The sequence below is a fragment of the Aspergillus alliaceus genome (genome assembly GCF_009176365.1).
Source record: "Aspergillus alliaceus strain CBS 536.65 unplaced genomic scaffold BDW43scaffold_16, whole genome shotgun sequence".
Classification (NCBI taxonomy): domain Eukaryota; kingdom Fungi; phylum Ascomycota; class Eurotiomycetes; order Eurotiales; family Aspergillaceae; genus Aspergillus; species Aspergillus alliaceus.
This window is the reverse complement of record NW_022474699.1, coordinates 464,174-491,797: the sequence shown is the minus strand read 5'-3', so window position 1 is coordinate 491,797 and position 27,624 is coordinate 464,174. Positions and strand designations below refer to the sequence as shown.

General features: G+C 48.8%; 8 protein-coding genes across 8 annotated transcripts; 3 read left to right on the top strand and 5 right to left on the bottom strand.

The window, feature by feature from the left end:
• Positions 1-974: 974 nt before the first annotated feature.
• On the bottom strand, positions 975-2,770 carry BDW43DRAFT_273551 (CRAL/TRIO domain protein). Its single transcript, XM_032041636.1, has 2 exons — positions 1,785-2,770; positions 975-1,720 (listed from the first exon to the last, which is right to left on the bottom strand). Exons 1-2 carry the CDS (start codon positions 2,590-2,592, stop codon positions 1,392-1,394), a joined length of 1,137 nt encoding a protein of 378 aa, XP_031901415.1. The 5' UTR covers positions 2,593-2,770; the 3' UTR covers positions 975-1,391.
• Positions 2,771-2,940: 170 nt separating this feature from the next.
• BDW43DRAFT_273550 (DNA-directed DNA polymerase alpha subunit POL12) lies at positions 2,941-5,343 on the top strand. Its single transcript, XM_032041635.1, has 4 exons — positions 2,941-3,311; positions 3,381-3,551; positions 3,612-4,911; positions 4,966-5,343. Exons 1-4 carry the CDS (start codon positions 2,986-2,988, stop codon positions 5,137-5,139), a joined length of 1,971 nt encoding a protein of 656 aa, XP_031901414.1. The 5' UTR covers positions 2,941-2,985; the 3' UTR covers positions 5,140-5,343.
• A 683-nt stretch (positions 5,344-6,026) lies between these two features.
• BDW43DRAFT_273548 (translation initiation factor eIF2B subunit delta) lies at positions 6,027-7,980 on the bottom strand. The gene is made up of 2 exons (XM_032041634.1): positions 7,283-7,980; positions 6,027-7,225 (listed from the first exon to the last, which is right to left on the bottom strand). Exons 1-2 carry the CDS (start codon positions 7,925-7,927, stop codon positions 6,227-6,229), a joined length of 1,644 nt encoding a protein of 547 aa, XP_031901413.1. The 5' UTR covers positions 7,928-7,980; the 3' UTR covers positions 6,027-6,226.
• Positions 7,981-8,149: 169 nt separating this feature from the next.
• BDW43DRAFT_57580 (kinesin-3 family protein uncB) lies at positions 8,150-10,226 on the bottom strand. Its single transcript, XM_032050258.1, has one exon. The coding sequence runs from the start codon at positions 10,130-10,132 to the stop codon at positions 8,498-8,500; it is 1,635 nt and encodes a 544-aa protein (XP_031901412.1). The 5' UTR covers positions 10,133-10,226; the 3' UTR covers positions 8,150-8,497.
• A 1,193-nt stretch (positions 10,227-11,419) lies between these two features.
• On the bottom strand, positions 11,420-12,154 carry BDW43DRAFT_310237 (uncharacterized protein; the record flags this gene model as incomplete). Its single annotated transcript, XM_032046878.1, has 2 exons — positions 11,420-11,689; positions 12,014-12,154. The coding sequence occupies 2 exons, from the start codon at positions 12,152-12,154 to the stop codon at positions 11,420-11,422; spliced, it is 411 nt and encodes a 136-aa protein (XP_031901411.1).
• A 795-nt stretch (positions 12,155-12,949) lies between these two features.
• On the top strand, positions 12,950-14,138 carry BDW43DRAFT_57586 (YoaK family protein). The gene is made up of 2 exons (XM_032050259.1): positions 12,950-13,299; positions 13,381-14,138. Exons 1-2 carry the CDS (start codon positions 13,098-13,100, stop codon positions 13,989-13,991), a joined length of 813 nt encoding a protein of 270 aa, XP_031901410.1. The 5' UTR covers positions 12,950-13,097; the 3' UTR covers positions 13,992-14,138.
• A 740-nt stretch (positions 14,139-14,878) lies between these two features.
• On the bottom strand, positions 14,879-16,788 carry BDW43DRAFT_310235 (uncharacterized protein; the record flags this gene model as incomplete). Its single annotated transcript, XM_032046877.1, has 5 exons — positions 14,879-15,346; positions 15,413-16,289; positions 16,376-16,521; positions 16,560-16,682; positions 16,741-16,788. The coding sequence occupies 5 exons, from the start codon at positions 16,786-16,788 to the stop codon at positions 14,879-14,881; spliced, it is 1,662 nt and encodes a 553-aa protein (XP_031901409.1).
• Positions 16,789-21,439: 4,651 nt separating this feature from the next.
• BDW43DRAFT_299613 (Low affinity iron permease-domain-containing protein) lies at positions 21,440-25,254 on the top strand (the record flags this gene model as incomplete). The annotated part of the gene is made up of 2 exons (XM_032044754.1): positions 21,440-21,925; positions 23,896-25,254. The coding sequence occupies 2 exons, from the start codon at positions 21,440-21,442 to the stop codon at positions 25,252-25,254; spliced, it is 1,845 nt and encodes a 614-aa protein (XP_031901408.1).
• Between the last annotated feature and the right edge of the window lie 2,370 nt (positions 25,255-27,624).

Sequence of the window (27,624 nt, the reverse complement as noted above, 5' to 3'; positions counted from 1 at the left end):
CTAATGATATGTGATACCTGAGTTGTACGCCTCACATCGGTACAAAATACAATCTTAAGTAGGAAGCTTCAATAAATTTCTATACCAGACTTATAATACTAGTGATATAACGATGGGTGACTCCGAAATAAGTAGAAGCATTAGCAGTCACTGAATCCCTGAATGATGGCATAGTCCGCAGTGTCAAGGTACGTTATGTTGCTGTTCAATGGCATGTACAGTATTACCACCTCGTAACCCCGAAGTTTTATATGGAAACCAGCGACAGAGCGAATGCATATCGCACTTCACAAAGTCTAGATAGGCTTCAACGGGAGATCTAAGGAATCCTCAAGAGGCGCACTGTCATGTCAAACTTACCCCTCTTGTTTTCTGTCCGTAGCAGTATACTTCCTAGCTTCTTCTTCGTATTCTATGCTCTATTATCACATTCTCACTCAAGCACTATAGCTATTCAGTTAGAGTTATGGGAGGTTTTCCAAAGTGAGGAAAAGTGCAATGCACCGCAACCATGCAGAACCCTAAAAGAAGCAAGATATTGTCAATGATAGAGGCAGAGCATTGAAAAGATCCGAAGAGATTAGGAGATAAAAGTTAATTTGCTCGATGAGTTCCCGTATTTCTCAGATGAAAATACTGACTTACTCCGATGTGCACTTATGTTCCAAGCCGAGCAAAGGAAAAGCTGCGAGAGGCATCTGCTGTATAAGGTAGTCTTAATCTATAGAGCACCAGGGAGGCCAACGCTGAATTTTACACTCGGTGATTAGTTTCCGGTTTCTTATGGCCCCATGCCAGAAGGACTTTCGAGCTAAATTTCCTGGGAGTTTCTATAATTATAAACAATATGAAGTATTAAGTCTGATATCGTACGCTGACCAACCTGAGGCCTAAACACATGTAATACCCCGCTATCCCACACGTGACATAGATATAGGGTCCAATGTTTGTGAATTCAGCATGATATATTAGTATGAAGGTATTGGGCGCCTTCAGAAATTAGGTCTATATACAAGATCTGCTTTTGCTTCTTGAGATAAGGAATAGCCGTCCAAATGCATCTCTTGGGGTGATCGATCGGAAGACGACGGTAGCTCAGTTGCGCTCAACTTTAAGAACCAATGTATAAAACAAAGTGATACAGCATAAAAGAGCCGAAGTTTTTCTGTTAGGTCTTGGGCTTGAATGCACATGTTAAAGCAAGCATGATGTAATAACATAAGGTGTCTAGATGTATGTGTAAGATGAACTCGGCAACATGCCCGAAGAAATCAAGTGGAAGGAGAGAAAAAGGCAACAATATGAGCATTAAAGAAGCTCAGTCAAGACCACACTATAGCAGCTGATCTCGACAAGTCTCGCGATCGTCGCAGTTAATAAGGTTTATGAGGTTACTCCGCCGTAGTTCCATTGGAGGCCTCTCTCTGCGACAGACTTGGGGTGATTCCCGTCTTCAGGTAGTTTTCGTACTCCCCAATGCGCTTTCCGCCCTGGATCCACCGTTCGCGGTACGCAGCTCTCCTTTGTTCAACAAGCTTGTTCAGAGCTGGCCAGTAGGTTTCATGATCGTATCTGAACTCGACATCTCCGCCCATGGATTTCATCAACTGGGCCGCAGGAACATGCTCACGCAGATCCTCGTTGAACTTGAGCTTCTGTCGGGTCAAGGGATCAATGAATGGGGTGATCAACTTGAAGAATCCCATTATTAAAAAGGGCACTAGTTGGCACCATCGGGTTAGTCTAGAAGGAATAGAAAGGGAAGAGAGACAAGCGTCACTTACTATTGATGACCAATGCACGACCCATTCTCTCTGGGTAGTGGTTTTGCAGAAAGTTAAGAGTCTGTTTGGCCTGGCCGACGCTTGCATTCTGACCGGATTTTGTGTCGCTGTAGTTGACAATGAGCGCCAAAGTCTCCTGATCTGGCCCCATCAGATCAATGATCCGCTCCAACATGAAAACCAAGTGCTGAATCTGGCGGTCGCTTTTTTCAGTGTTCTGGTTGGACGGCAGGAGATAGAGACAAGGGCGTGCGTGGATGTCGTATCCAAGTATAACCTGCTTTCCAGTCTCATTCTCAACCGAGATGAACTCCGGTGTCAGCTTCTCCACCCCATATTCGCGACGCCACGTCAGAGTACGTTCGAGCCGAGTGACTGCTTCAGGGACGTTCCATTTGGTCGCCCGCAAGTATCGCAGAAGACATTCCCGTGTCAAAAACATGCGCTCGTTATCCGTGAGGGGCTCCTTGGGGGCATTCTTCGCAGACGTCGTCGGAACTGTTGTCCAGGCGGAAACGGCCTCTAAGACCGAATTGTATTTCTCCTGTTGATCAGACGTAAGCTCAGCAGGTGGAGGAGGCTTGGCTGACTCAAGAGGGCGGGGGAAGGGCTTCTGAATGAGACCGTCTGCAGCTGATGATGGGAGCTCTGCCTCGATATCGGTGCCATTGGCTGCAGGCGCGGCAGAAGTCTGAGTTTGCTCGAAAGCATTATTGGAATTCTCAGCGGTTGCGTTTGTCTGTGAGTCAACTGCTTGACCGTTGTGGGCTGATGCAGCCGGGACAGTGCATTCTGAAGGTGCACTCATGATGAAGGAATGAACAGTTATGCGATTCAACTAGATTCAAGTCTACGGCGTGTATGCTAGGCTGTAACTCAGGGGGCAATGCCTCGCACAATATATAAATGAGACACAGTGTCAGCTCCCCTGGAAGTTCCGTTCTTTTCCACGTAAGTTTCAGCGCTGAGTAGTGTTGATCGACAGGGCCCCACAGGATGATCGTTCGGCATAGTAATAATAATAACAATAGACAGATGTTGCCACTTGATCGGGAAGGCGGTCGTCCTCCTAATTAATTTCCCCGTCCCGTGCCTTTGCACGCGGCACGCGTTTCTCCGCGCGTTTCTCCAAATCCTACCCAGTTCGACTTGGCTCTTACCAATTGAACCACGACGCAATTGAAACGGGCTTATTATCGCCATGGAGGACGTTGTTGGAGAGCTGAATGAGCTCTTCGCATCTTCCACTCCCGATGGACTCCCGAAGGACGTCCTTGCCGAGCTTCAATCCATTCTACGAGTCCACTCTATAACCCCGCAAGAGCTGTTTTACAAATGGGAGTCATTTTGCTTGAAAATGGGGTCGGAGGAGACCAAGCTGAACCTGGAAACGGTGAGGCTTTTCAAACGTGATGTTCAGGAGATTTTGGAGCGAGAAATTCGCAGCAAGTCTGGCCGACAAACCGAGAAAAGAAACATGCCGACCGCTACCCCGCGCGCTGCTGCAACAACCGACGTTTTTGGCATGTAAGTCACAGATTCATGCTCTGTGGATGGTGTAGTGGTGTGATGAGGTGGTTGACGGGATTGTTTTAGGCTGGATGGGTTGACTCCAAAGGCGCACCACGGTCGAACGCCAAACTCAGCGAAACGGAAGGCGGACTTTGCTTCACCCTCTACGTCTAAAGTTGGAAAGGTTGGCGAGTCTCCCATGGGAACTAGGGCTTTACGGACTATGAATGGAGGTGTTGCAAGTGATGGAGTGCAGTATGTCACAAGGAGTCTATTTCGAATTACTGGGAAATTATGAATTGACTATAGACATAGGTCTGTCTCCTTCTCTGAGCGCCAGAATCCAGGCCAGACACTTGAGACTATCAATGAGCACTTATCAGGACCAGAGACTCCTATGGCTCCCTTTTCAGAGGCTCGGATACGGCCCACTGCAAACACGGATCTGAAGAAGTTCGGGTACAAGCCCATGGCAATGCGACTGTCTGAAGCATCCGAGATTCTCGATGACCGCATTGACGAGTTTATGACATTGTTCCAGAAGGAATACGAGACAGAGGACCTCCCATTTGGCAGTGCGGCCACCCAGAGTACTAGCGAGATCGTTGCTGTTGGGCGTATCGCGTCGGATAGCATGGAAGGAAAACTTAACCCAGCATCTCTTGTACTGGAGACATCGAGACGGACAGGAGCTGGATTGCGCGTACCTCTGAAAGTAGACAATCTACCGGCAGTGAGCTTCTTTCCGGGACAAATTGTCGCCCTACGAGGCATCAATGCATCGGGGGACTACTTCTCGGTCAAGGAAGTTCTTTCCGCCCCTCTCTTACCGCCGGCAGCATCATCTGTACCTATCATGGAAGGCATTAATGAACGAATGGAGGAGACCGGCTCTTCTCCTTTGAATGTAATGATCTCCTCGGGCCCGTACACAGCCGACGACAATCTAGATTTCGAGCCGCTCAACGAGATATGCCAGAAAGCGGCTGAGAACTACGCGGATAGTCTCATACTTATGGGTCCATTTTTAGATATCGAACATCCACTGCTAGCATCGGGAGACTTTGACCTACCCGAATCGAACGGATACGACCCAGACACAGCCACCTTGGCCACCGTATTCCGGCATTGCATTACGGCCCCTCTGCAGAGATTAGTCGCAGCAGTGCCTAGCATTACGATTGTGATGGTTCCTTCCGTCCGTGACGCAGTGAGCAAGCACGTCTCCTGGCCGCAAGAGCAGCTACCGAAGAAGGAGCTCGGCTTGCCCAAGCAAGTGCGCATGGTGTCTAACCCAGTGACTTTATCCTTGAATGAGGCCGTCATTGGCATGTGCTCGCACGACGTACTATACGAGCTGCGGAGAGAGGAGGCTTTGCACGGCAAACCCAAAGAAGGCAACATCTTGACCCGGTTGTCGAAGCATCTCATCGAGCAAAGACATTTCTCCCCCGTCTTCCCGCCGTCGTCGCGATACGCTCTCCCCAAGTCAGGGACCGAGGACGGCCTCCCCACGGGCGCCACGCTCGACGTCAGCTACATGAAGCTAGGCGAGTGGTGGAACGTCCGACCAGACGTCCTGATCGTCCCCAGTATGCTCCCACCATTCGTCAAAGTAAGCACCACCCACTCCAGCCCTGCTCCCAACCCAAACTAACAAGATGAACAGGTAGTGGATAGCGTCCTGGTAATCAACCCCGGCACCCTCTCCAAACGCCGAGCAGCAGGAACATACGCACAAATGGCAATCCACCCCCGGGTAATCGCCCCAGAAGAACGCGACCAAAAACACATCAGCCACAAAATCTACGAACGTGCACGGGTGGACGTGATCCGCATCTAATCAGATTTACCTTTCTTAACTAGATATACCACACGTCGGGCTTAATAATGATAACGAACAAAGTACATCCACACACACCATCCAAATCACATAAACCATACACCCCATTAACCCCATAATCTAAAAGAGAAGGACCCAACCCAAACACCCCCAACCCCAAACTAAATCAAAGAATCAAGAGCAGAAAAAATCATCACCTCAAACAAACAACCCTCTTCCCTCCCATCAACCGCCCCCCACCCTTAACCCTAGCCCCCTTATACCTCCCCAACCCCGAACTAGCAACTAACCCCTCCAGCCCCAAATCCCTCCAAACAGCCTCCCTCCGCCTCTCCATAGCCCTACTAATTCCGAACGCGGCGTGCTGGTCCGGCACCACATCATCCTCGTCCTCGGGATTCGGAGGCTGGTACTGCGGCGCGACGTAGATGTCTTCGATGGGCAGGAACGAGGGGACGAGGGTCGGGGACGAGGAGCCGTAGGTTACGGTATGATTGTTGTAGAGGTGGGTTGTGGATGTTGTGGAGGGTGTGGAGGATGTGTGAGGGCGGGTGAAGTCTTCGAAGTAGTCGGCTAGGCGGGGGTGATGCATGTGGATGTGTGTTGGGGTTGAGTCTTTGCTCTGTCGGTTTTTGGGTATTTGTTAGTGGGTGAACTGTGAGGGACTGATGAGGGGGCGTACCATTTTGACGTTGTGGATTTGGGCTAGTGATTGGTTTTTAGAGGATTGAGTTGAGGATGGGGTGAGAACGTTTGTGTTTGATATTTGTGTTTGGGTTAGTGAGTGTATGTGTATGTACTTTGGAGTTGATGTATGATGGATTTTGTAAACATATACGATAAGTGATGGCAGTATTTGACCGCTTTGGATCTATCTCCATGTGACCTTTTACTCTCTTATCGATGTCACTGGCACTTTTGGAGTATGATCGATTGTTTGGTAGTCATTTTACTTTTTAATTTTACATGATATGCTATGACTATAGAATCATACCTTCTGGTTAAGCCGCAAATCTATTAAAAACCATGCATATCCCGATACCCTGAGCTACATTTTCATTTCACGAGCCAAAAGAACAACCGTCATTCACAGGTTCGTACTCATCCGATGCACGATCGGAACCGCGCTTGGCGGCAAGCTGCCCATCTCTGTAACTACCATGTCGACGTACTCGGCCGGGGTCACATCGTACATGATATTTAATAGCTGCAGATTAGGCGTGTCCTTCCAGTCTGTAAGAGGAGAGGAGCCATTGGTGGCGGGTGTGGAGTCTGTAGGGGGAGCGTTAGCGGTAGCCTTATTGCCGCCTTTCTTATTATCGGTCTGGGCAGCAGCAGCTTCGACGGCGTCCGGCAAACCTGTTATCTGTTGCACGGAGTGGTTGGGGACCAGCTCGTCGGCATCAGCGATTTCGTTGACGACGATGCTGTCAAGAGCGACACGGTCTGTGAACTTGACGGTCTCACAGCAGACAATGACAGGTACCTCCACACCGCCAGCGCGTTCCTTGGCCGACATGGCGACCAGCGCTGTGCCGACACGGGAGTAGAGTCGTCCATTACTGGTCATGGCGTGTGCGCCGAGGAAAACCTTCGTGGCATCCTTGATGGCATGGCTGATTCCGTTGACAAGAGAATACTGCACTTCCAGACCTGCATTGGCCAATGTGCGGGCCATGTTCTTGCCTTCGAACAACGGACGGGAGTCGATGATGGACACGCGGAACTTCTTGCCCTGTTTGTGTGCGGCAAGAAGCGTCTGTTTAACGATCGAACTGCCGGCGAAAGTTACGATCACATCACCATCTCGAACCTTCTGTGCGGCGCTGGCTGCAATAACCTGGTCGGCCACGGTAATCTTCTCGCGGATAAAACTATCAATAAAATCACACAGCGTTTCTTTCGCGCTAGCTTCAGGGACGGAAGGATCGATGGAGGCGATCTCCAGCTTAAGCGCACGGATGGCGTTGCCTTGACTGATCGAAAGGGGCCGACATGTAGAGAGATAGGTAATCTGGTGGGAAAGGTGGGTAGTCAAATGACGCGAAAGAGAAGTACCCAAGGGGGTAGTATAAGCCTCGATCACCTATAAAAGAATCAGCATCAAAGACGACAACCCGCCCCTCCCAAAAAACAAACATACCCGCTTAAAAGCAAGCAACGTAGCCACACACCGAGCACTGCTACCGCAAACAACATAATTGCTCATCTGCAAACCCAATGCCAATACGGCGGGGTGGACTTCCTTCCCAGCGCCAGCAACAGTAGTCCTCCTCGGTTGTCCATACAAATGCCCGAAGACCGCAACGCTCTTATCCTCCTGCTTCTTCTTCTGCTCGGTAGCGTTGGCCTGTGTAGCGGATCCGCGTCGGTGTTTCTGTCCCTTCTGTAGCTGACCCGGAGCCTCCTTTCCTCCCGCGCCGCCTCCAGCTGAGCCCTTCTTAGGCGGTACAGCGTTTGGACCTGGTCCAGCACCGGCGCCGGCGCCGGCGCCGCCTTCCCTCTCAGCTCTCTCCTTAGCTCGACGGGCGGCCTTTTCGGCCTTTGCTTTTTTCTTCAGTTCCGCCGGGCTGAGTTTTTCTTCGCCTGTAGCTCCGCCCGCGGCAGGAGGGGCATCTTTAGACTTGGGTTGTTTAGCTGGCTTGGCGGGTTTTGATGGGCCAGTGGACGACGGCGCTGGTTGAGAGGGGGGTTGGGAGGACATGTCGGTGGATTGTTGCGTCGTGGGCGCAGGACTAAGTGAAGGGGAGGGGGAGGAGGTCTGCATAGGGTCGAAGGGGTTCGCCATAGTGGGAAAAGCGGACTAAATGACGATAGCGACGGAGCGGAGGGGCATTGGAGACTTTTTTTTTCGATAGAGGATTGTGGGGATGAATCAAAGAGAGCCTGACTCACCCAAATTCGGCATGATGCCATAAGCGGCCACTAGCACTAATGCAGCCCTAGTCCGGTTTCTTAGTACCTTCTTTTTAACTATTTACTAGATAAGTGGTTCGCACATCTTTCTCCTTTTAAAGCATGTCATTCTACGCTATAATGTCATATTTATTCCAAATCATCAGGTCGTGCATCCCTTGCTCTATTCAATCTCCAAATTATTCAACATCAGTCAATCATTCAATCATGCGTCGCATCCCGATATCCTGACATACCATAGGCTCATCATTCATCGCAGAAAAAGAAGAATACCGATCAAAAAGCAAATATTTCCACCAACACGAAACAAACAAACCCATACCAGATATCAAGTAAGAAGAAACAGGCGAAAAGCAATCTGCCACCAGAACCCGAACCCAAACACCATATTCCGCAGCGCCCAACAATCAAAAAGCCGCCCTGCAGGCCTAGCCGGCCACACTCATCGGTTATTCGTCCAGACATCCCCCAGCGCTCGCCGTCGTTTCCGGCTTCCCTGTTTCTGAGATGCCCGGAATCGCTCGTGATCGGAGGCCAGCTTCCTCTTGAACAGGTTGATATCCATAAGTAGATCCTCCATATCAGCCTGCATGTCGTGAGCTTCAAGTTCACGACCCTTAATACGAATTGTATCCTCGTCCTCCCAGATCAAGTCAGGCTCTGGCTCCACATCTGAGGTTGGCGATCCAGGCTGATTTTCCTTGTCGTATTCATCCACGGGGGAAAGACTGCCTCGGCTTCTGCGTTTCTCGACTGTCACGGGTGGGATCGGGTTCTTCAAACTATCGAGTGCCAATTTCAAGTGATTGCGCAGGGCTTCATTCTCCGTCTGCAGCTGCTTAATCTTGCATTCACTAACCATCTTTGTCTCCTCCATTAATCGCTGCAGCTTCTCCACTTTCTGCTGATATTCCTCTAGCTTCTCGTTTTGAATCTCACTCTCCCGACGGTTTGCTGTCGCCTGACTGACACTGAGCTGCAGCGTACGGATGGTCTCCGCCATTTCTGCGATCTGTTTGTCGCGCTCAGCCGCAGACAAGTGATCCTGGTTGACGCGAGCGCGAGTGCGGATGCGTTTCGCTTGGTCTGCGTAGCGGAGCGTGGAAAGGGTCTCCTCGTAGTCCGAGGGAGAGATGCACGCAATCATGGCGGTCTTGGAGTTGCCGCCCAGGCTGTCTTTGAGCAGCCAGGTGAGGATCGAGTCGCGATACGGGACAACGTCCTTGCCTTTCCGTTTGCCGGATCGGCCTGGCTTGGGATCTGCCAAGGCCGCAATCACTCGGCCCAAGGTCGTCAGGGACTTGTTGATATTAGACCCTTCGCGTAATCGCTGCCCGGTCGCTTCAGTCGACTTAGCTCGTTCCGATCCTGCCAGGTCAACCAGGCGAATCCGTGCCGTGCGCTCCGTCGTCTCGTCGGTGGATAGGTCGTGATGGATTTGTTTCAAGGTGATCGTGAAGACCGCATGAGACCGGGACGAGGTATCGTTCATTTTGGTGCTAGCCACTGTGCGAGAAGCATCACCTTTGCGCATGAATTTCATGAGTTCGGCGAAATTCTTAACCGTCGCCTCCGTGAGGTCCTTCACGTAAGGCCCCTCGGAGGGCGACTCGCGGATCCGAAGGTAATGAGGTGGGTCAGTCCGGGGCACCAGCAGGTCGCGCACATGCTCGTTGTAAACCTCGAAGTAGGAGACGCGGACGTTGAAGCTGATGTCGGGCGATTGAACACCCTCTATGCGTTGAAACAAGTCTTCGCAGGTCCGTGGGATTAAGCCCGGTTGCTCCGGGGTACCCATCATGGTGTAACTCTTGCCGGAACCCGTCTGGCCGTAGGCGAAAATACAGGTGTGATATCCTTCGAAGTTATGATCCAGAAATTCCTCTCCTAAGCAATTGTAAACATCCTCCTGGTGGGCATAATGATCGTCGTTTGTATCGTGTGACCAGAAAGAATTATCGAAGATGAACGACTTATCCTCCAAGACCTTCCCGCGAGCTTGCGACTTCGGTTTCCCTTCGTCTTCTGGATCCAGCCTGGGCGCCTTTAATTTGGTCATCTGCGTACGGGGATCCATAGCAATCAAGCACTCCGCATGGCGCTCGATTTCTGTAGTATTCAATTTAGTACCCAATATCCCAGTAATACCTACTGGCTCAGACTTCTCCCTACATACCTCTGGGCAGGAACTTCCTCACCCGGACCACGACCCGAACATTTCCACCAGGCGACGGGCTTGACGCACCATCGAGATGGCCGCCGTGCATGGCCACGCCTTCTCTTGCGCGCAGGGATGGGCTCGAAGCATTCGACCGCAGAGCGGCCGCGGAAGCAGTGCTCGATTGGATGGACGGGCTGGTGATGCTCGTTAAGGCGGAGATATTGGAAAACGAGGCGGATGACTGCGAGCCAGGCCCATAGCCATGACCAATGTGCTGGTAGACGCGCGGATCCAAGGACATATCCTGACTGTGACCCCTCAATAACTGTACAAATTGAGTGCTGAGCTCACGTTGGCGGTGGACTAATTGGTGGTACATACAGACAATTGCACCACTGCTGGGAGGGGGAGGTGAGCCGAGATGGTGTTCAATTAAGGACAGTCAATTGATGGAGACAGGAGCTGATGCTGGTGCACCCGGCGCAGGGAGCAAGTGTACCTTCCCTTCTTTTTGTGGAGAAGTGCCCCGGAGACTCCTGCGGTTTAAGGTTGAATATAAAGGAGTCAATATCCACCAAATACTGACAGGTACATCGACCCTCCTTTCAACCAGGGGGTAAACAGCGGAGAGTCAGTTCACTGGAGAGGGGTCCCTGCGATGGAAAATGAAAGAGAGAAACATGCAGTGATGAGCGCGCAAGGGGTGGACTGGACAAAGAAGCCCTGGTATCACGAAGGGAACCAGAAGAGAAAGAGAGAGAGTTTCAATAACAAACGAGAAGCGTTTCCAATTGAACTTGACGATGGACTCTGGCTTCACATGGCAGGGTTGGCCACTGACCCTCGTTTGGGTTTTGCCGTTTCGGGCATGGTCTCGGCCTCAGGCAGGGGAGGCCAGAGTGGGTTGCCATAGCAATCTCCACCGGCCGGAGATAGCAAAATGTGCCAGGGGACTCGACTCAATGCATATCATTTTCAATGTCTAATCTACAGTTACACATGTTTCGCAATTCGACACTGATGTGTTGCCGGTCGGATAACGATCGCCCGAACACGGCAAAAAAAAAACTACTATATTGCGTTTCATGCATACATACGTACATTTCATAATAATGACATTCTGATCTCTCTCTTCATCCGCCAGTAAGGACGTAAGGGTGCCGTCACTGTCAACGGCATGCTAAATAAACCGACGACAAAACTCTAGTCAAAGTCTTCGTTTGCGGCTTCATATGCATCCGCTTCGTCTTGACCAAGTTGTCCTTTCGCCAACTTAGCACCGTCGGTAAATGAGTCGACGTTGGTCACAGGGTTTCCGTCCTTGTCCACAGTGGTCTCCAGCATCTCCTCAGTATTCCATTTCGAGAAGTCTGGTTTATTCGAACCCGTGGCGGAGCTCATTGCCTGTTGTACGGATTCTTGGCCCTGACGGACGGCTTCTCCAACTTTCGATGTGATCGGCATGGCGATGACCTGCTCAGTCATTACCTGATACTCTTCTCGAGAATGGGAGGAACCCACGTACCACTCAAGAGATATGCAATTGGGAAATTGATAGTTCAGATAGGTTTCACATTCAATTGATGTAATTCATTGTGAATAAGGCGACACTATTCAGGCTGCCGGGGGGGGGATCTATTAATACAGTGCTTGGTGGCGTTGATGATACGGTGATGACGACAGGATACATCACCACTCCCTAAACACGCTTTGTTGGCGTCAGGTCATCAACCTATTATACGAGCCACTTATGGCTTCATAGCTCGCAAAAGGAAGGTTGCTCGTTTTGGTGGTAACCAGTGAAAACGCCCGAGCGTTAGTCTGGCCCGTTTCGTGTGGGAGGGTTCTCCGCATCAGCTTTCGCCCGAGGATCTCGAATTGATCGCAGTCGCCATATATGGTATCGCGTGGTCGGGATGGAAGCTTGTTACTGTCCATTGAGATATCGAACTCATTGGCCGATGACTGTGCCGTGTCGTGGAACCATGATGCAAGACCAGCTGGAAAGATCCGTTTGTTGTGGTGACACAAGAAGAGTGGCCACCAATGATGGATTATGATCGAACTGGACTCTTGGTTTGTTTGTTTTCGGCCGCATACACCAAGGAGTAAGGAGTATCTACATAAGTAGCTGTAGTAGGAGGGGAGAAGTGGAACAATCTATTGAAAAGTTGGTGTCACCTTCTGCCTACGCTGTCAGTCGTGCCGGTTATCCGCTATTGGGTAGCCCACTGTTATTATGACAGGGATCCGATACCGTATTGAAATGGATGAATACTTCAACTCCGTCAGGAGTTCTCCTGACTCCCTGACCCTGACGGAGGATCTAAGATTGAACCTGTCATGTATGCAGGAGTCCAATTATCACTCTGTTTTAATCAGGCTGAGGGAATCATTTGACACATCTTCAGCAAATTATTGCTTCATCGGTCAGCCCTATCCGTGCGGGGCGTGGGCCGAGGTCCACTTGTTAGAAGCAGAATGGGGGATATTCTGGATGTTCCTTAAGGAAGAAGAAACAGAATCCAATCATTCTCCCTCGGGCCAATGTCGCAATCGCGAACCATGCCCAGAAAAAAATTAGGCACCAGCCATTTTGAGTAACCGAGAGACCTCAATTTATCTAGAAACGAGACGGGCGCTTTTCTCCGGACGAGAAAGATCGTCCTTAAAAGCCCAGAAACTATGGCGACATCGGACTCGCTCCGACCCCAATGACTCCAACTGCAAATTTTGCGCCCGCGCTGTCATACCCGACCTCCCTTCTTCCTTCACAAATACTCTGCAAACCGCTCAGGACTGGAAGTCGAAAAGGAAAAAGCCCCGAGCCACGATCTCGTCTCTCCCGAATTCTTATCTGAGATCGATTAGACCGGAATCAATGAGCGGAAATCCGTCGTCGGGCAACCCTCCCGACCTTGAAGCCTTTCAACCGCCAGCGAAGACCTCCTTCTCAGCATGGTGGAAACAATCCGTAAATGTCAAATACACCGATCTCATCTGTCTTCTACTCTGTTTCACCACCGGACTCTGTGATAGCAGCGCCTACAATGCCTGGTCCTGTTTCTTGGCAATGCAGACCGGTAAGTTCCAATAAGAGCGCGCCGATGCGTCAACTCCCATTTTCACGCAATACGCAACAAATAAATGCTAACAATGGACAGGAAACACAATTTTCCTCGGCCTAGGCGCTTCAGGTCAACCAACGAGCAAACCGTGGGGCTGGCTCAAATCCCTCTGTTCAATCGCATTTTTCTTCATCGGCGCGTTCATGCTCGCCAACATTACCCGCCGCGCCGGGGCCCGCCGACGCGGGACCCTCTTCCTCTCATTCGTCTTCCAGTCTGTTCTCATCATCATCGCCGTCGCCCTCATCGAAGGCGACCTCATTCCGCACACCTTAGAAGACGCCTCCTTGACAGGCGGTCGTCTTTTCCTGGAACTCATCCCCATCGCGCTCTTGGCATTCCAGTCCGCCGGCTCCATCACCTCCAGTCGGGCGCTGGGGTACAATGAGATCCCGACAGTGGTCCTCACCAGCGTGTATTTCGATGTCGCGTCCGACCCCAAACTGGCAGCTGTGCCGACGACCAATGCGAAGCGGAATCGGCGTATCGGGAGTGTTGTGATGTTGCTGGTTGGAGCTATTGTGGGTGGGTGGTTGAGTCGGAGTAGCGGGGGCATGCAGTCGGCGTTGTGGATGGCCGCCGGGTTCAAGATGGTCATTGCCTTTGCGTGGCTAGCTTGGAAGGGCGAGGCGGCTGCATCTAAGTAATGGGGTTTGTGCATAGAAGAGGGTGATGTCCACGAGTGTTGTGTATCGTTGGGATAGCGGAGAAAGATAGAGACCTTAGGTAATGTGTGATAGAGGATATTATTAGACTAATTTAGACCATAGACCTATTCACTCTTTTTTTCTGGACCAGATACTACTTATATTATATCTACTTTATATCCCAAATGTCAACGTTTTCTGATCGAGATCTACATAATTCACTGCCGAAATTGACCGTCAGTGGTAAATAAACATGCATTGCATAACGCTATACTCCCCTACACCCCCACTTGCATATGGCCATTGATCCTTGAAACGTACAGAAACACTATTGATAGCAAATAGTAGCCCTAGCGCTATTCTTTCCGATTCAAATGACTCGGATCCACGATATCGATCCTACATAAGAAAATAAAAACAGGACAACTGCAAACAGCATTGCGTGCTTCATTTATATATATATTTCCCAAGATAATGCTCCGTACCTAAACGTTACTACGCATATGAATGTCGCTTGACCGTTTGTCAACAACGGCCTGTTTCGTAAAGCGTCAGATGTAAGGCTTGGGGTCCTTGTAGTTTCCTTTTTCTAGACATTGGTCGAAGAAGAAAATCGCCTCATGGGAAGAGGATATGATCGTGGATGTTTGTGTGTTGTGGGAGATCCTTGGACTCTATTGGCCTGTTATATTTGTTGAATGGAGCTCTGGGAGTCTCCAGCATAACTAGATTAGACCCAAGATTTTGGCAAGTAAAGTATCAATTCAGGATAAATATAATAAAAAGTAACAAACCCACGCATTCTGACAATACCCAAAAGAAAGCAAAAGACCACGATGCACCTCCCCAAATACCATCAAAAGAAAGTCCCACGTCTATTTCCAAATCTATAGTAAGGTACCAGTCGGACAAGCCTGCAACGAATCCGAATAGCGGTCAACCAGCGCCCAAAGAGACCGATCCTTGTCTAAAAGCCTCCGATACTTCCGAAAACACCCATTTTGATCAGAGGTCGGAGACTGAGCTCTGCAAAAGAAGCTATTCTTAGCCGCGTACCGACCGTTATAAGTGAAATCGCCGACTGCAACGATCTGCAACGGGGATATCCCACCCTGCCCAAATGCCCATTGCAGAAACTCATGCAGAGAGTCTGTTACTGGCGGAAGGCTGTGGCCGTCTACGGGTCTGAGGGCCCAGTTCTGGGGTCTGCTAGGGGAATTAAGGTCGGGGTATTTGCTCGGATTGGCTATATTTTTCAAACGAGGAATGGGATGATTTTGTTCATTGTAGGTTGACTTTCGGATGTGGAGGACATACAATGAGGAGTTCTCGGTGAACCTTTGGCAAAGGATGTCCTATATAAAAGAGTAATGAGCGCGGGCGGTCCAATAACGTAGGGTTTGATGGAGTTAGAGGCTAACCAGATATATAAGATCGCAACTTATTGCGAGGAAGTGTAGGTCGAGTTTACCGAGGTCACTCAACGATGGGTTCTCGGATAAGTAAGCCCTATTATCCATATGGAGTAGGCCATTCTGGGAATTAAGCACCGAATGTCTCTTTCGGTAGTGAACGAAGGATCTTAATGTTTGTCGATGTTGCAGTGCGGCGGTCCACATCTTGTCAATGCTTGACTTGCAATCGATAGACACATATAGCTCTACTAAGCCTCTGAGTACACCTAGAAAGTCCCGTATATACTTGCCGGGCTCAGGCTTGCTGTAAAAACTTTCGGTATGCGCCGTAATTTCGAACGTCTTTAGTTGGATGTCGCGATGCGAGTGTGTGATTTCTTTTAGCAAATCTTCCCAGCCGTGGCAATTCCGCAGGCGCAATGAACGCAGAGTACCGAATTTGATTGAGGACACCAGTTTCTCAGCCTCTGGTTGCAAGGGAATGTGTGACAGAGACAAGTGTCGGAGATTTGTAAATATCGGCTGCTTGACAGTGCCATCCAGCCCGAGTAACCATGGTAAGGCGAGTGCATCGACTGCACGACTTGGTTTAGTAACATGGATGATGACATGACTGACGAGATCGAGATTGAGCTCCATCAATTGATGGGACCGAGAGATAATCGTGCTGCGCAGCTCGTTGAAACGGGGGGCAGAACCCAGTCCAATCCAAGTAATTTTCTTCAATTTTTCAAAGGCAGACAATCGTAGCGGGGGATGTGAATTACATTTCGGACAATGATAGTCGGTAATTAGACGGATAGACTCAAGGTTCTGGTGATGAAGTTGTAGCACGCCACTGGGTCCGAGAATCTCTGGTGGTATACAAGTGCCTAGATCCCAACTTCATGGATGTTAAATGAAGTGTATCTAAGTTAATTCGACCTGGGAGGAATTCTCGCCTGAAACTCCGCAGATTTCCGTCCTTACACGATCGTATCAGTGACAGCACATTCGTGGCGAGTTTCTGGATGACGATTGAACCTTCTTGTGGACCGTCGTGGATGCAACGACGAATCCCTGGACTTAGGAATGGCGATACAAAGCTGATGGATCTTGTGTGCTTGAGGACACCCCTATCATTATGTGCTGTTAATACTGGCCCTATATTCACACTGTCAAGTTTTTCCTCGCTTAACGCCAAAACTTCAACGTCTTTGTACAAGAACGACTGTAATAGATCCCATAAAAACTTAGAGACATAGGACAGCTGTTCCAGGGCGAAGGGGTCCCGCAGCTATTTTTCGCAAGTCAGCATAGTTCACAAATGAATGGTCTACCCTTTTGACCCTAACCTGCTCTATCACCGCTAAAAGGACGTCAACAGGGAGTTCTAGAAGCATCTTGTGTAAGATAAATCTCGTCATCTCATACCTCTTCACTAGTTTGTTTCAGCTGTTACGGTGCAAAGTCAAATATTTATGAAGAGAAGCTCCCATGGTCTTTTGGAGTTCCTTAATTAGAGGGTTTCATCCATCATGCCTTTGTTTCATTGACCTTGTTTAAGCAGAGAAGCCAACTGTGCTACCCAGAGCCACTACGTCCTTCAGCACGCTAGTGAGCTTGAAAGAAGCTTGTCATCGATTACATTTCATTGCACAAAGGACATTTTGACGGATAATTGGCTTCAGCGGCTGTCCGCGTGTAAGGGGCTACCATGACCATTGGTGTGTTCATTGATGATTGTTACATAAATAGATGATTCCATGGATATTTGTTCCTTTCGGATGCTTTCAGTGTTCGCCGACTGTGGTCTACCATTGCTTCATAGGTTGACACAAAAAGTCCGCAGCCCTAGAAGGAGAAATCACGGCGCACGTCAACGACATACCGTAGCATTTGCGACCCGTTCTCTTGATAAAGAGAGGGTAGAATGTGGGCCTTCTTCAGGAGTCAATATCGTCGTGTAAGATCGTAGCTTTGTGCTCCCCCTTGACTACATACATCAACTTAGTGACTAGGCTGCTATAAGCCACAGCCCAATGAAAACAAAGACCTACCTAGATTTTATAGCAAAATATCTATAAATAAATCTCTCGTACAGCGGGCGAAAGATGTGGCCACAGTTGTCGGTCCGCAGGATGAAGGGCTTGCAGGTCATGCCTCTGGGCCTAATACCTCTGTCATTCTATTTTGAAGCAGGAATGGGGCTGTTGAGTCCTCGCTATTGTCAGCGTGCTTAGCTCACAGATTCCAGGATCCTGCTGGCTAAAGTGAATTTACCGATTTTCTTGAGACGTTTCTCAGTCTAGTGCAATCACCGAATCATAGCCAAAAGAATCTCGATGAAATCCCAAAATTTCTGTACGATAATTGCTATTGATGAACTCTCCAAGTCCTGAAGACATTCATCGTATTGTCATTTTGTCGCTGAATTCAAGCTAAGGATCTGTAGGTCCAGTTACATAGCCGGTTTCGTAGCCTTGCTGAAAGCCAACCATCACTGTAACTATTTAGTCTATAAGCGTGATAATGCTGTCAAAAACGTTATTCGGTTTTGCACTATACATTTGTAGAGATTAACTCGATTAAATTAGGTAAGGTATGCAGAGTTCGCTGTATAGCTATGTCTGGATTTCGAGGACCAAGGTCTTTTTAAGGTTATTGAAGCAGTCCCATCCGGCTAGTCGCAACTTATTTGTATAGATAGAGCCTAAGGTCGCTTACATGGCAGATGTTTGTATAAAGAATCTATCCAATAAGGACGACATGTGTTTGGGTTGGCTTGAGAAGTATATATCTTGTAATTATCGTTCTGCCAGTATACTCAATTAAATATGCAAATAAAGACTTCGTTGAAACTCGTTTACTTAGGCATTATACGTAGTTGAAAACTCACGTCGAAAAAGCTAAAAAGGTCAATAGGCTCCTTCGCTTTCAAGTGGCCAACTGATAACAACACTAAAGAAGCGTTCCCCGTCAGTGGCTGTCTCAGTCATAGCCTCAGCATTAATGTGTCGTATATCGGTGTCAGGTCAGGCTTAGTCTGAATAGCATTAGGCGTACCATCGCTCTTGTGCCAGGTCATTAGTGAAGTAGACAGGTCCCATTCCATGTAGATGATATTAATATCCTCCTCTCCCTTCTCATGTTCACCATCCTTTGAACACTCTACTAAACGACAAGTCAGCGAGCAGTCTCGCCCCTTCTCGCTTTCATGTCTCAAAGTGCGGACAGATGATGATGGGGATTTAGTGTCCTTGCCGTCACTTTCTGAGCCTCGAAACGGATTCCGATGCAAGGGCGGGCAGGAGTAGGGAAGATGACACTGTCCATGGAGATCGTCTATTATTATGCCCACCACCAGATGTGGGGCCACTTATCAACTGGCTATTCTGAGTACCCTTTTACGGAGGCTTAAATGGAAATCGCAACCGGCAATGCCAATATAACTTGGAGAATCTCTTCTATGACGAATATTTTCCCCGGCGGGCTGATGGCAAGGACTTAGCTCACGCCTTATGGATGATGATGGTGAATGGCCCCGTCGTCAGAGAAAGAACACTTTTCGTTGTGGACGGCCTCTATGAAGTGTCTCGTGAATGGAATATGGAAGCGCCGATGGATGAGTTTCTGATTCACCTTCTCAAGCAACCCCGAATCATCATTACGACTAGACCACATCCATCGGACCAGATTGACGTAGGGCCACTCGATCTTGGTTTGGAGACCATTGGGTTTCGTCCCGCAGTCAGATCTCTGGGCAGGGCGATCAAAAAGATAAATAAATGCGGTGTAAGTCTATTCTGCTTATGGCCTGCTGCTTGAGCCTAAAGAGACCGCGGCTAAAAAGGTGCCAAAACTGTCTATCAGACTTGAGTAGCTAGACGTTCAAACAGCAGAGAGAGCCATTTTATAGAGCACGCACAGCGCGGCCAGGCAGCACCGGGGCGACATTTCCAAATCGAAACGCCATGCCATTTCAAGTAGGTATCCGAGGTTTTCCTTTTAACTTCACAGGTTGTGTGGTTTAAGCTCTTCAACCACATTGACTGAGGAGTTTCCTGAAACCAATATCCTCAACTCAGTCCTGCAAGGATGCTCTACCACTTTCATGAGTAGTCTGGAAGGTCTGGATGCAACCTTTTCACAAGACCAATACAGGACAGGTAGTAGCCAAGTGGTCAATTTTTGAACCGTATATATATAAGGGCAGATGAAGTTTGCTTAGTAGCGAGTTATTCAAGTAAGAACTCCAAAAGCCTGTCTTTGGGCGTTAAGTTCCAGAACATTCCCCACCGAAATAGCGGCCTGCTCTGGATCCAGGCTCATCGTAACTTTCTAATTCTTAGACAAGACTTCACAGTGACCCTTGAAATCCTCATCCAAGACATGATGGAATTATCAATCACGGGTTGCTTCCTGACCGCCAGCAACTTGGCCGTTCCAGCCAACAACTAAGTAAGCACTGTGCTCTAAAGCAGAGACAGAAAGCATATTATTCTTGTTTAACCGACTATTCCGAACTTTTTAAGGAGAACATGATGACAAGAACACATGAATGTCTGCTATTGAGACCCAGAAGTGCCAGGATAACCAGGACGACGCCTCCACTGATACTCTACTCTCCTAACATGGCTCCTCGGAGGGAGCGCTTGCGGCTGTCTGCCGATACTTATATACTTAAGACTTAGGATTATCTCAGAGATTTTCTTTGCAGGAATTTAACCAGTAGAATAAGTCATGTAGACGCTAAGTCTTCTGCTTCGTTTGATTAGCACATACCTAGAGTCTTACCATGCCATTGGAGAAGCTTGTTTCGGACTCTTAACTGAACTTGACAGCCTAGCTAGCAACTTACACGGTGGGGAAGGAAACGTTGCAGAACCACATAGTTAGCACTTGTCACTTTGTCTACGCTTATTTCAGCATTCCACTAAGTCTTCTCGTCGCTAGTCTAGTCAATACCAGCTAAAGAAAGGAGGCATGCTGTGTGCGTGAAGAGATACATTTCCGGCGAATATCCCTTGGTCATGCGGGCATCTGCCTGTCTCGGTTCAGAGTATAACGGTCACTTAAAGCCTTCTACAAAGATTCTAAACATCGCAAAGGCGTTACGGGCAAGGTAATTTAGTTGGCTGGTATAAGTTATGAGATTATTGCTCTACAAGGAGAGTTCCTGGAGTTAAGGGGCTGCAAAGAGATTCCTTTCTTTAGACCCGCGCTTCTGTTCGAGAATTGGAGACAATTATACTGATAGAGTAGTATACTTGGTATCCGGCATAGAGAATACCAAAATGATCTAGACTACGGATTACTCCGTACTTTCTTCTCTATGATGCATTTTGGCCTTCATGGTAGCTAGCCGTACTGAGGTGGGGCGTAGAATGAAGACGAGGGCAAATGATGTCTTGAAACTACTTTGTACAATAAGATTATTCTTAGGCACTGAATCGAACAATCAAACGGTCACAATTATGTACTTGAAAGGTGCAAAGGTATTCATGAGACGGCTGTACCTACTGTATAGATCCAATGTGGGTCATTGACTCATGACGTCTAGACCTTATTTCAGTTACATAAAAGAAATCGGCATCAAATCCCCGGCACCAAAGAGAGTTGATAGGTTTTAGATCTTTTGCACCGCCAAGTTTTCAAGACGAAACAAAATTTTAAAGTTCTCATCCTACCCGTGGAACTAGAGCATAGTTTTCTATCTCGCGATGACTCCACGAGTGCGGGATTTACTTCCATCCGATGATCATCCATGTGACCATTGGCGGCTGTGTCTGCTGTCAATCCATATAAATAGCCCTAACTATCCCAAAACTCCTACAAGCCTACCACCCCTATTCGACAAAAATCGCTCGTCACTTGCAAAAGAAAAAAAAGGCACTCAAACCACTGTTACTTGAAAATCAAGCTCACTATCCTCCTTCATCGATGGCACTATCTCACCCATCCCCCCAGAACACGACAACCACCAGATCCGAGATTCTAAGCTGGCTCAAGAGGCGAACAATCTAAACCCCCAATGCCCCCACCTCGACGAAGATGTCAGCCCTCTACAAACTAGCCGCAATCAACAAAGGCCCAGAAACCAGTTGGGACGACAAACACACCCGGGTCCTGGCCCGACTGAACGACGAAGAAATCGAAATCCTGCAGCTCCCCTCGCCCACCTGTCCGACACGACGCATTTCCGAGCCTAGCCGCATCACTGCCCCAAAGGTCCCCATCATGAGTCCCCCTTGGCGTCTTGGCATCTGCGCCATGGAAAACAAGGCCCTTAGTAAGGCTAACCAGGAGATCTTCCGCCGTCTGCAAGTAGACGGACTCATTGACGTTGTCCTGTTCGGTGACAAGGTACTGTTGAACGAGAAGCCGGAGGACTGGCCTGTCTGCGACTTTCTCATCGCGTTTTATTCGGATGGGTTTCCGCTCGAGAAGGCGGTAGCGTATACCCGGCTTCGGGACCCGTTTGCCTACAATGATCTGCTGATGCAGGGGGTGCTTTTCGATCGGCGGCTTTGTAATCGTGTTCTTGGTTATCTGGGGGTGCGGACGCCGAAACGGCTGGAAGTCAATCGGGACGGAGGGCCTAGAGCGCGGAGTTGGGAGCTCGTGCAGCATGTCTATGATCGGATTGGGTTGACACTTCCTGGTCCTACGCGGGGAGGGGATGAAAAGCGCCCTCGTCCGCCGACGGTATCCCTCTCTGAAGATGGGGATACGCTCCTGGTCGACGGTCGGAAGCTGCACAAGCCCTTCGTCGAGAAGCCTGTCAACGCGGAAGACCACAATATCTACATCTACTTCCCTAGAGGCGGTGGTGGAAGACGGCTCTTCCGAAAGGTAGGCAACAAGTGCTCTGAGTATGACCCCGACTTATGTGTTCCCCGTTGTATCAGTGAGCAAGGCACGACGAGTAGCTACGTATACGAGCCGCTGTTGAACGCTGACAACGGGGAGGATGTCAAGGCCTACGCGGTGGGGCCCCAGTATTGTCTTGCGGTGACGCGGAAATCACCCGCGGTTACTGGCTTCGTCCATCGGGACGCAAATGGGAAGGAAGTAAGGCTATTCACTGAGGTTAGTAGGGAGGAGGCGGAGGCTGCATCGAAGATCTCCGCGGGATTTGGGCAGTCGGTGTGTGGGTTCGATATTGTCCGGAATAAAGGCAAGAGCTACGTGATCGATGTGAATGGGTGGACCTCGGTGAAAAATCAGCCCGGCTTTTACGGTCAATGCGCTGAGATTCTTCAGCAGATGTTGATGTCCCATGTTTTGCGAAGGAGCGAGCCTGGCTCTTTGGCGTAGATTAGATGACTACGGGTATTATTGTGTTATGGATTTGATTCTGTACATAATCTAGACCTATATCATATATAGCCAATAGACATATCTACATCATCTGTATCTCTTCTTCTTGTAGACTATGTGTACTATCTCTCAAGGATTCGTTATGACAAAGAGTAACAGTTTCCCTGACATATACTATATAACCCCACGGAGTCACGCTCCCCATCTAGCTCAGAATAAGGATTTCTTTTCCCATGACTAACTACCACTGAGCAAATTTCCCCATTGCCGAAAGCCGAATGCCACAGTAAAAACCCTGCTTTCTGGTTCCCAGTCTCGGACCGGACTAGAGCTCAGACTTTTCTTCCGCAATAGGGTTACACGCGGCCTGCAAGCTCTGACGGCCTGAGGGCTGTGCTTCATGGTAACGGTGGAGCGAGTCAGGGCGCAGAAATGTCTAGTCTAAAATGGCATCTTGTTTCTCGTCCCGGATGACCCAAGTTTAAATCTGAAGACCCCCTTCTAGAGGGACCTTGAGGGCCGCTGCGTGACGGGTCAGAGAAACTGCCTTATGCATAAATCGTTCGACGGGTGGGTCTGTTGGCAATAAGCAATATTAAGAAGTATATTATTAGGTAAATGGGAAAAAAGATTTTTTTCTTTTGTCCTCAACAAAGAAAGTAGCTGCAGCCTAGTGTAGCATATTCTATATTGATATATAGGCCTACAAAATCTCTTCATCTCTGCTGGTCAAGACGCAGGATTGTAATATTCAACTTCTCCATTTTTATCTCTTCTACATTGAGCTGCTACAAGCATTATCATCATCTTTATCATTCTAACCCTCTGAATGGCTGATACTCTATTTATGAACAACTCTACTGTGATCATTTCCCTGATCCCAGGACCCCTCACCAAGCTGCAGGCAATTTGCGACTTTGCAGAAGTGACTGAACCACCATAGGAACCCTGTCCTCCCTGTTTTGTCGAACCCACACTGTTTGAATTTATGGCCAACCCATTCCCTCAAAATGAAGAACTTCAAGCCAGTCTTCCGGTGCGAGATTAGAGGGGTCGCGGAGACCCAAAGCCTGCCTACTGAACCAGATGTCAAGGAGGAGAAAAACGGCATCGTGACGACGACCGGAGAAGTGACAGGCTACAAGGTCAAAGAAAGCCCCCGGCTACTCGATCGGTGGCTGGACAAGGTTGTCCGCATCTCCGGGTCCGCACCGGTCTTCCTGTTCATCGTCGGTGCTCTTCTCGTTTGGGCTTTCTTGGGTATTCGTTTTGGAGAATCTACTAAGTGGACGGCGGTTATTTCTGATGTACAGGCTATCCTGTGCTACGTGTTCGACTCCTTCCTCATGCGACAACTGCTCCGCGAATATGCTGAACAACAGGAGGCGATGGCGGAGATGAAGTCGAGACGCAATAGCCACGAGCGCATGTTCGCGAAGCTCAAGGAGAAACTGGGGCCGGAAAGGGTCGAGCGTGTGTCGCAGATAAGTGGTGATCGTCCCTTGGATGCGCTGGATCAGGGGTCACGTACGCAGAGTTGGTTCGCGCGCATGATTATCTTCACTGCGGGGGCTTTCGGGCATATCATCACGGTGGGCATGTACTGGGTTTGCATCTTTATCTGGCTGGGTTTCGGACGCTATTGTGGCTGGACGGATCGGTGGCAGCTGTACATCAACTCGGCAACTTCGGCGCTGATGGTGCTGGTGTTTGCGTTCCTTGATTGTCTGCGGGAGTGCTACGCCGACTATGTCAATAATTGCCTGGATGCCATTTTCCGTCTTGATGCTACGCTCGAGCAGGAGCTCCGTTGCATCTCCGAGGACGACCTTCCCAATGAGCCGGAGGTGATCCCGCCGCCGCGTGAAAACCTGCTACAGGTTGCTGTGTTCCACTATGCCGACATCATTGGTACGCTAGTTGGGATTGTGATTCTCTTAGTGGTCATCGTTGCGTGGGCAGCTGTCGGTCCAGTCTTCCACTTCAATGACAATTGGTGGCTTCTGATTGGTACTTACGCGGGCTTGGTTGGCTTGTTCGATAGCTTCATCCTGCGCAATATCCAAGGCAAAGTTAAGGATTACACGACCTGTCAGGTCCAAAGTCTGGAGAGAGAAGACATGTCCCTTTTCGCTGGGACACAGATGGCAATCCCAGCCAAGGACAACCTCGATATGTCTTCCCTCACCCATCGGGTCTCGATTTCTATGGGGAAGATCTGCTCTCATCTGCTTATGGTCGTTGCTGGGTTTCTTCTCACCATCGGCTGTGTGATTGGATCGAGTGTGATGAGGTGGAATACGACGGGGCAATTGATTTCGAACATCCCACCCAGTATCATTGAGACCTTCTTCATGCTTATCCTAATCACTGGACAGAATGATGCCGATGCCAGCGCTCGGGTTGATATGACCAATATTTATCATCGACGACAGAGACTTCTGTGGTTCGTTAAGGACGCTCGGGAGTTGCTGAGGAACCCTCAACATACCACAGAGCCTACTGAGAAGAGGGACAATGAAGTCCCAGGTGAAGCGTTGACCTAGTGATACTGCTGCCCTTGTTAGTCGTAAAATTTCCCAAGATCGCCTCGCTTCAACATGCGTTGCGGTTGGGTTGACTTTTCTTGGTTTCCCCCACCTTCGCTCAACCGATGGTGGTGTGGTACAAAAAGTTAGTTATCTTTTTGTGCTTAGTTTTGATGTGTTAGTTATTTGTCATTCTGTTTTGTTTTTGTTCGATTAGTTGATTATATTGCACATCTTATTACTGTAAAGATATATATGGAGGCATCCATGCATATGCCAACGGCCTCCACGAACCCTGAATCAACAACATAACAACCATTGTCCTCTTTAATATGAAGGCCCCATACATCCTCTTCAGCACGCCGGTTTTCTGAACATGTAAAAACATCGTGGGTAGAGTGAAGCCGCGCGGCTGGAGTGAACAACGAAAGTTTCTTAGCATAGCTTGCTACGGTTGCTGCAGCGTATCCTTGCCACTCTTTATTCTTATGCGAGTCAGCATAATCACTGATGGCCAAACATGGAAGGTTGTCCACCTATCCCGCAGCTCCTATCTCAAGCATATGATAGCATAGTTCTGAGTCAGTTGATCTCGCGTTTTGCCATGTTTCATGACTTGATCCCCCGGCCCTATTAGCCCATAATGTATCCTAGGATTGTTATTATCTCGAATATATCAAGTTACTGTCTTTTTCCTTTCACAATTCCTACAAGAAGGCTCTAATCCTACATGTTTATATTATGTATTTAAAAAGGAGGTCTTTCCCCTGAACAAAATAGGCGAATCCAGCCGTTAGCTTCGGATATTTTGCAAGCAAAGCGTCAATATAGTCTGGCAGCTTGTCGACTATTGTTTGTTTCACTCGGGCTATTCGACTTAAGGTGCTGAGAGGTCACCTCAATCTTCGCAGTTGCCAATATACAAACCTCTGGCTAGCTTATCTGAAAGCCAAGATAGGGCAGCCAAGCGGGCAAGGATTTCGACCTATCATGCCCCCCATCGTGACTCAGGTAATAGAAATTACAGATGTTAGTGGAGGATTCTATGACAGTTCTCCGCTGAGCAAAAAAAGGGCCAACCAAGACGGCGAGGTAAGCTAAATAACTCGGGTTTACAGTAGTAGTCACACTCCCAGTCCAGTCCGCGGATTCCACAAAAACACCCGGACCGCAATGACGGGAAACAAACCAAGGCAAGCTTGCTCACCACAGGCTCGAGTCGGGTCGCAAAGAAAGATCGTGGTGGAACTATTAGAACCACAGTGGCAAGGCAATTACCGCTCGCCTCTTCTCTTCTCCTATCATGATTTCTATATAACTGGCAGATTTATAAGAGGAAGAAAAGAATGTTGCGAACCATCCCCCCGGGCCCACACATCGATCTGTTCGTACCCTGCCAGCTTGTCCGTCTAAAAAATGTACACTTGAATAAACAGAGAAGAACATGTACTATGCCCCATAGTTGCGGTAGCATGTGCATATACATGCACATGTACATTGCCCGGTGCGAGGGAGGTGTCAGGGTAAATGAAACACAACCAACCAATTGGTACGGAGTACACCAACAACACGATATATGGGCTAGATTAGACGACGGAAAAGTGTATAGGAGGGATTAATATGAACCATTCAGTGAGTCACTCATATTTTTTTATTTTCACCTTGGCCTTCACATTAAAAGTGGGATTATCAAGACAAAGCTATATCCAATCCAGAAGGTTGATGCGGAAGCCCACATTAAATCCCCAGCAAAAACAAGTCTAGATAGTAGTAGACACCCGAGGGAAGAGGCAGTGCCAGCAGGCAGCAGCTTTTCCCAAGACTATGTTAAACGATGGAGGGAAAAAAAAAAAAGAAAAAAAATAGAAAGAGGGACAGAGCTTGGGCCAATTACCCACTCAGCATGAGGTATTATTTTTTCTTCGGCCGTCCAGACAAATTAAGCTTTCCTGCAATGACACGTGGGGCTCTCAGCCCTACGAAATTAGGGCCTGAGGTAGCGCTGGATGGGGTTATCTTGGACGATGGGACTGACTCTGTGGAGGGGTATTATTATCTTATGTTTCGCCATGATGAGGTATTTTATGATTGGTGTATATTGAGGTTATCTGAGTGGTAGAATTTCTTTTGATGGGAAAACTGTAATTCTTGCTCGTAGAGATGCCTGGTCGGACGAATGGGTGTCGTCTTAGAGATAGGGTGGGAAAGATATTGCATTACAGAGGAGTATTATCAGCATTCTATCCTAGAGATAAGAGGTCCCCTGCTTAAGTGATTATGAATCGGTGTTGCGTAATGGAAACAGGAACTCCGTTAAGAGCTTTGGTCCATCTAGGAGGGTCTTCAAAGCGCTTTTTGTCCGCATTGGAGTTCCCTGTATCCCCGGAA

Excerpts from the sequence above, each read along its gene's own strand:
- BDW43DRAFT_273551 (XM_032041636.1), bottom strand. The coding sequence starts at position 2,592 with ATGAGTGCACCTTCAGAATGCACTGTCCCGGCTGCATCAGCCCACAAC. Across the intron at positions 1,721-1,784 it reads TCGTGCATTGGTCATCAATA|TGCCCTTTTTAATAATGGGA; the intron begins GTAAGTGACGCT and ends GGTGCCAACTAG.
- BDW43DRAFT_273550 (XM_032041635.1), top strand. The coding sequence starts at position 2,986 with ATGGAGGACGTTGTTGGAGAGCTGAATGAGCTCTTCGCATCTTCCACT. Across the intron at positions 3,552-3,611 it reads GTTGCAAGTGATGGAGTGCA|GTCTGTCTCCTTCTCTGAGC; the intron begins GTATGTCACAAG and ends CTATAGACATAG. Across the intron at positions 4,912-4,965 it reads TGCTCCCACCATTCGTCAAA|GTAGTGGATAGCGTCCTGGT; the intron begins GTAAGCACCACC and ends CAAGATGAACAG.
- BDW43DRAFT_273548 (XM_032041634.1), bottom strand. The coding sequence starts at position 7,927 with ATGGCGAACCCCTTCGACCCTATGCAGACCTCCTCCCCCTCCCCTTCA. Across the intron at positions 7,226-7,282 it reads CGTTGCTTGCTTTTAAGCGG|GTGATCGAGGCTTATACTAC; the intron begins GTATGTTTGTTT and ends ATTCTTTTATAG.
- BDW43DRAFT_57580 (XM_032050258.1), bottom strand. The coding sequence starts at position 10,132 with ATGGATCCCCGTACGCAGATGACCAAATTAAAGGCGCCCAGGCTGGAT.
- BDW43DRAFT_57586 (XM_032050259.1), top strand. The coding sequence starts at position 13,098 with ATGAGCGGAAATCCGTCGTCGGGCAACCCTCCCGACCTTGAAGCCTTT. Across the intron at positions 13,300-13,380 it reads TTTCTTGGCAATGCAGACCG|GAAACACAATTTTCCTCGGC; the intron begins GTAAGTTCCAAT and ends AACAATGGACAG.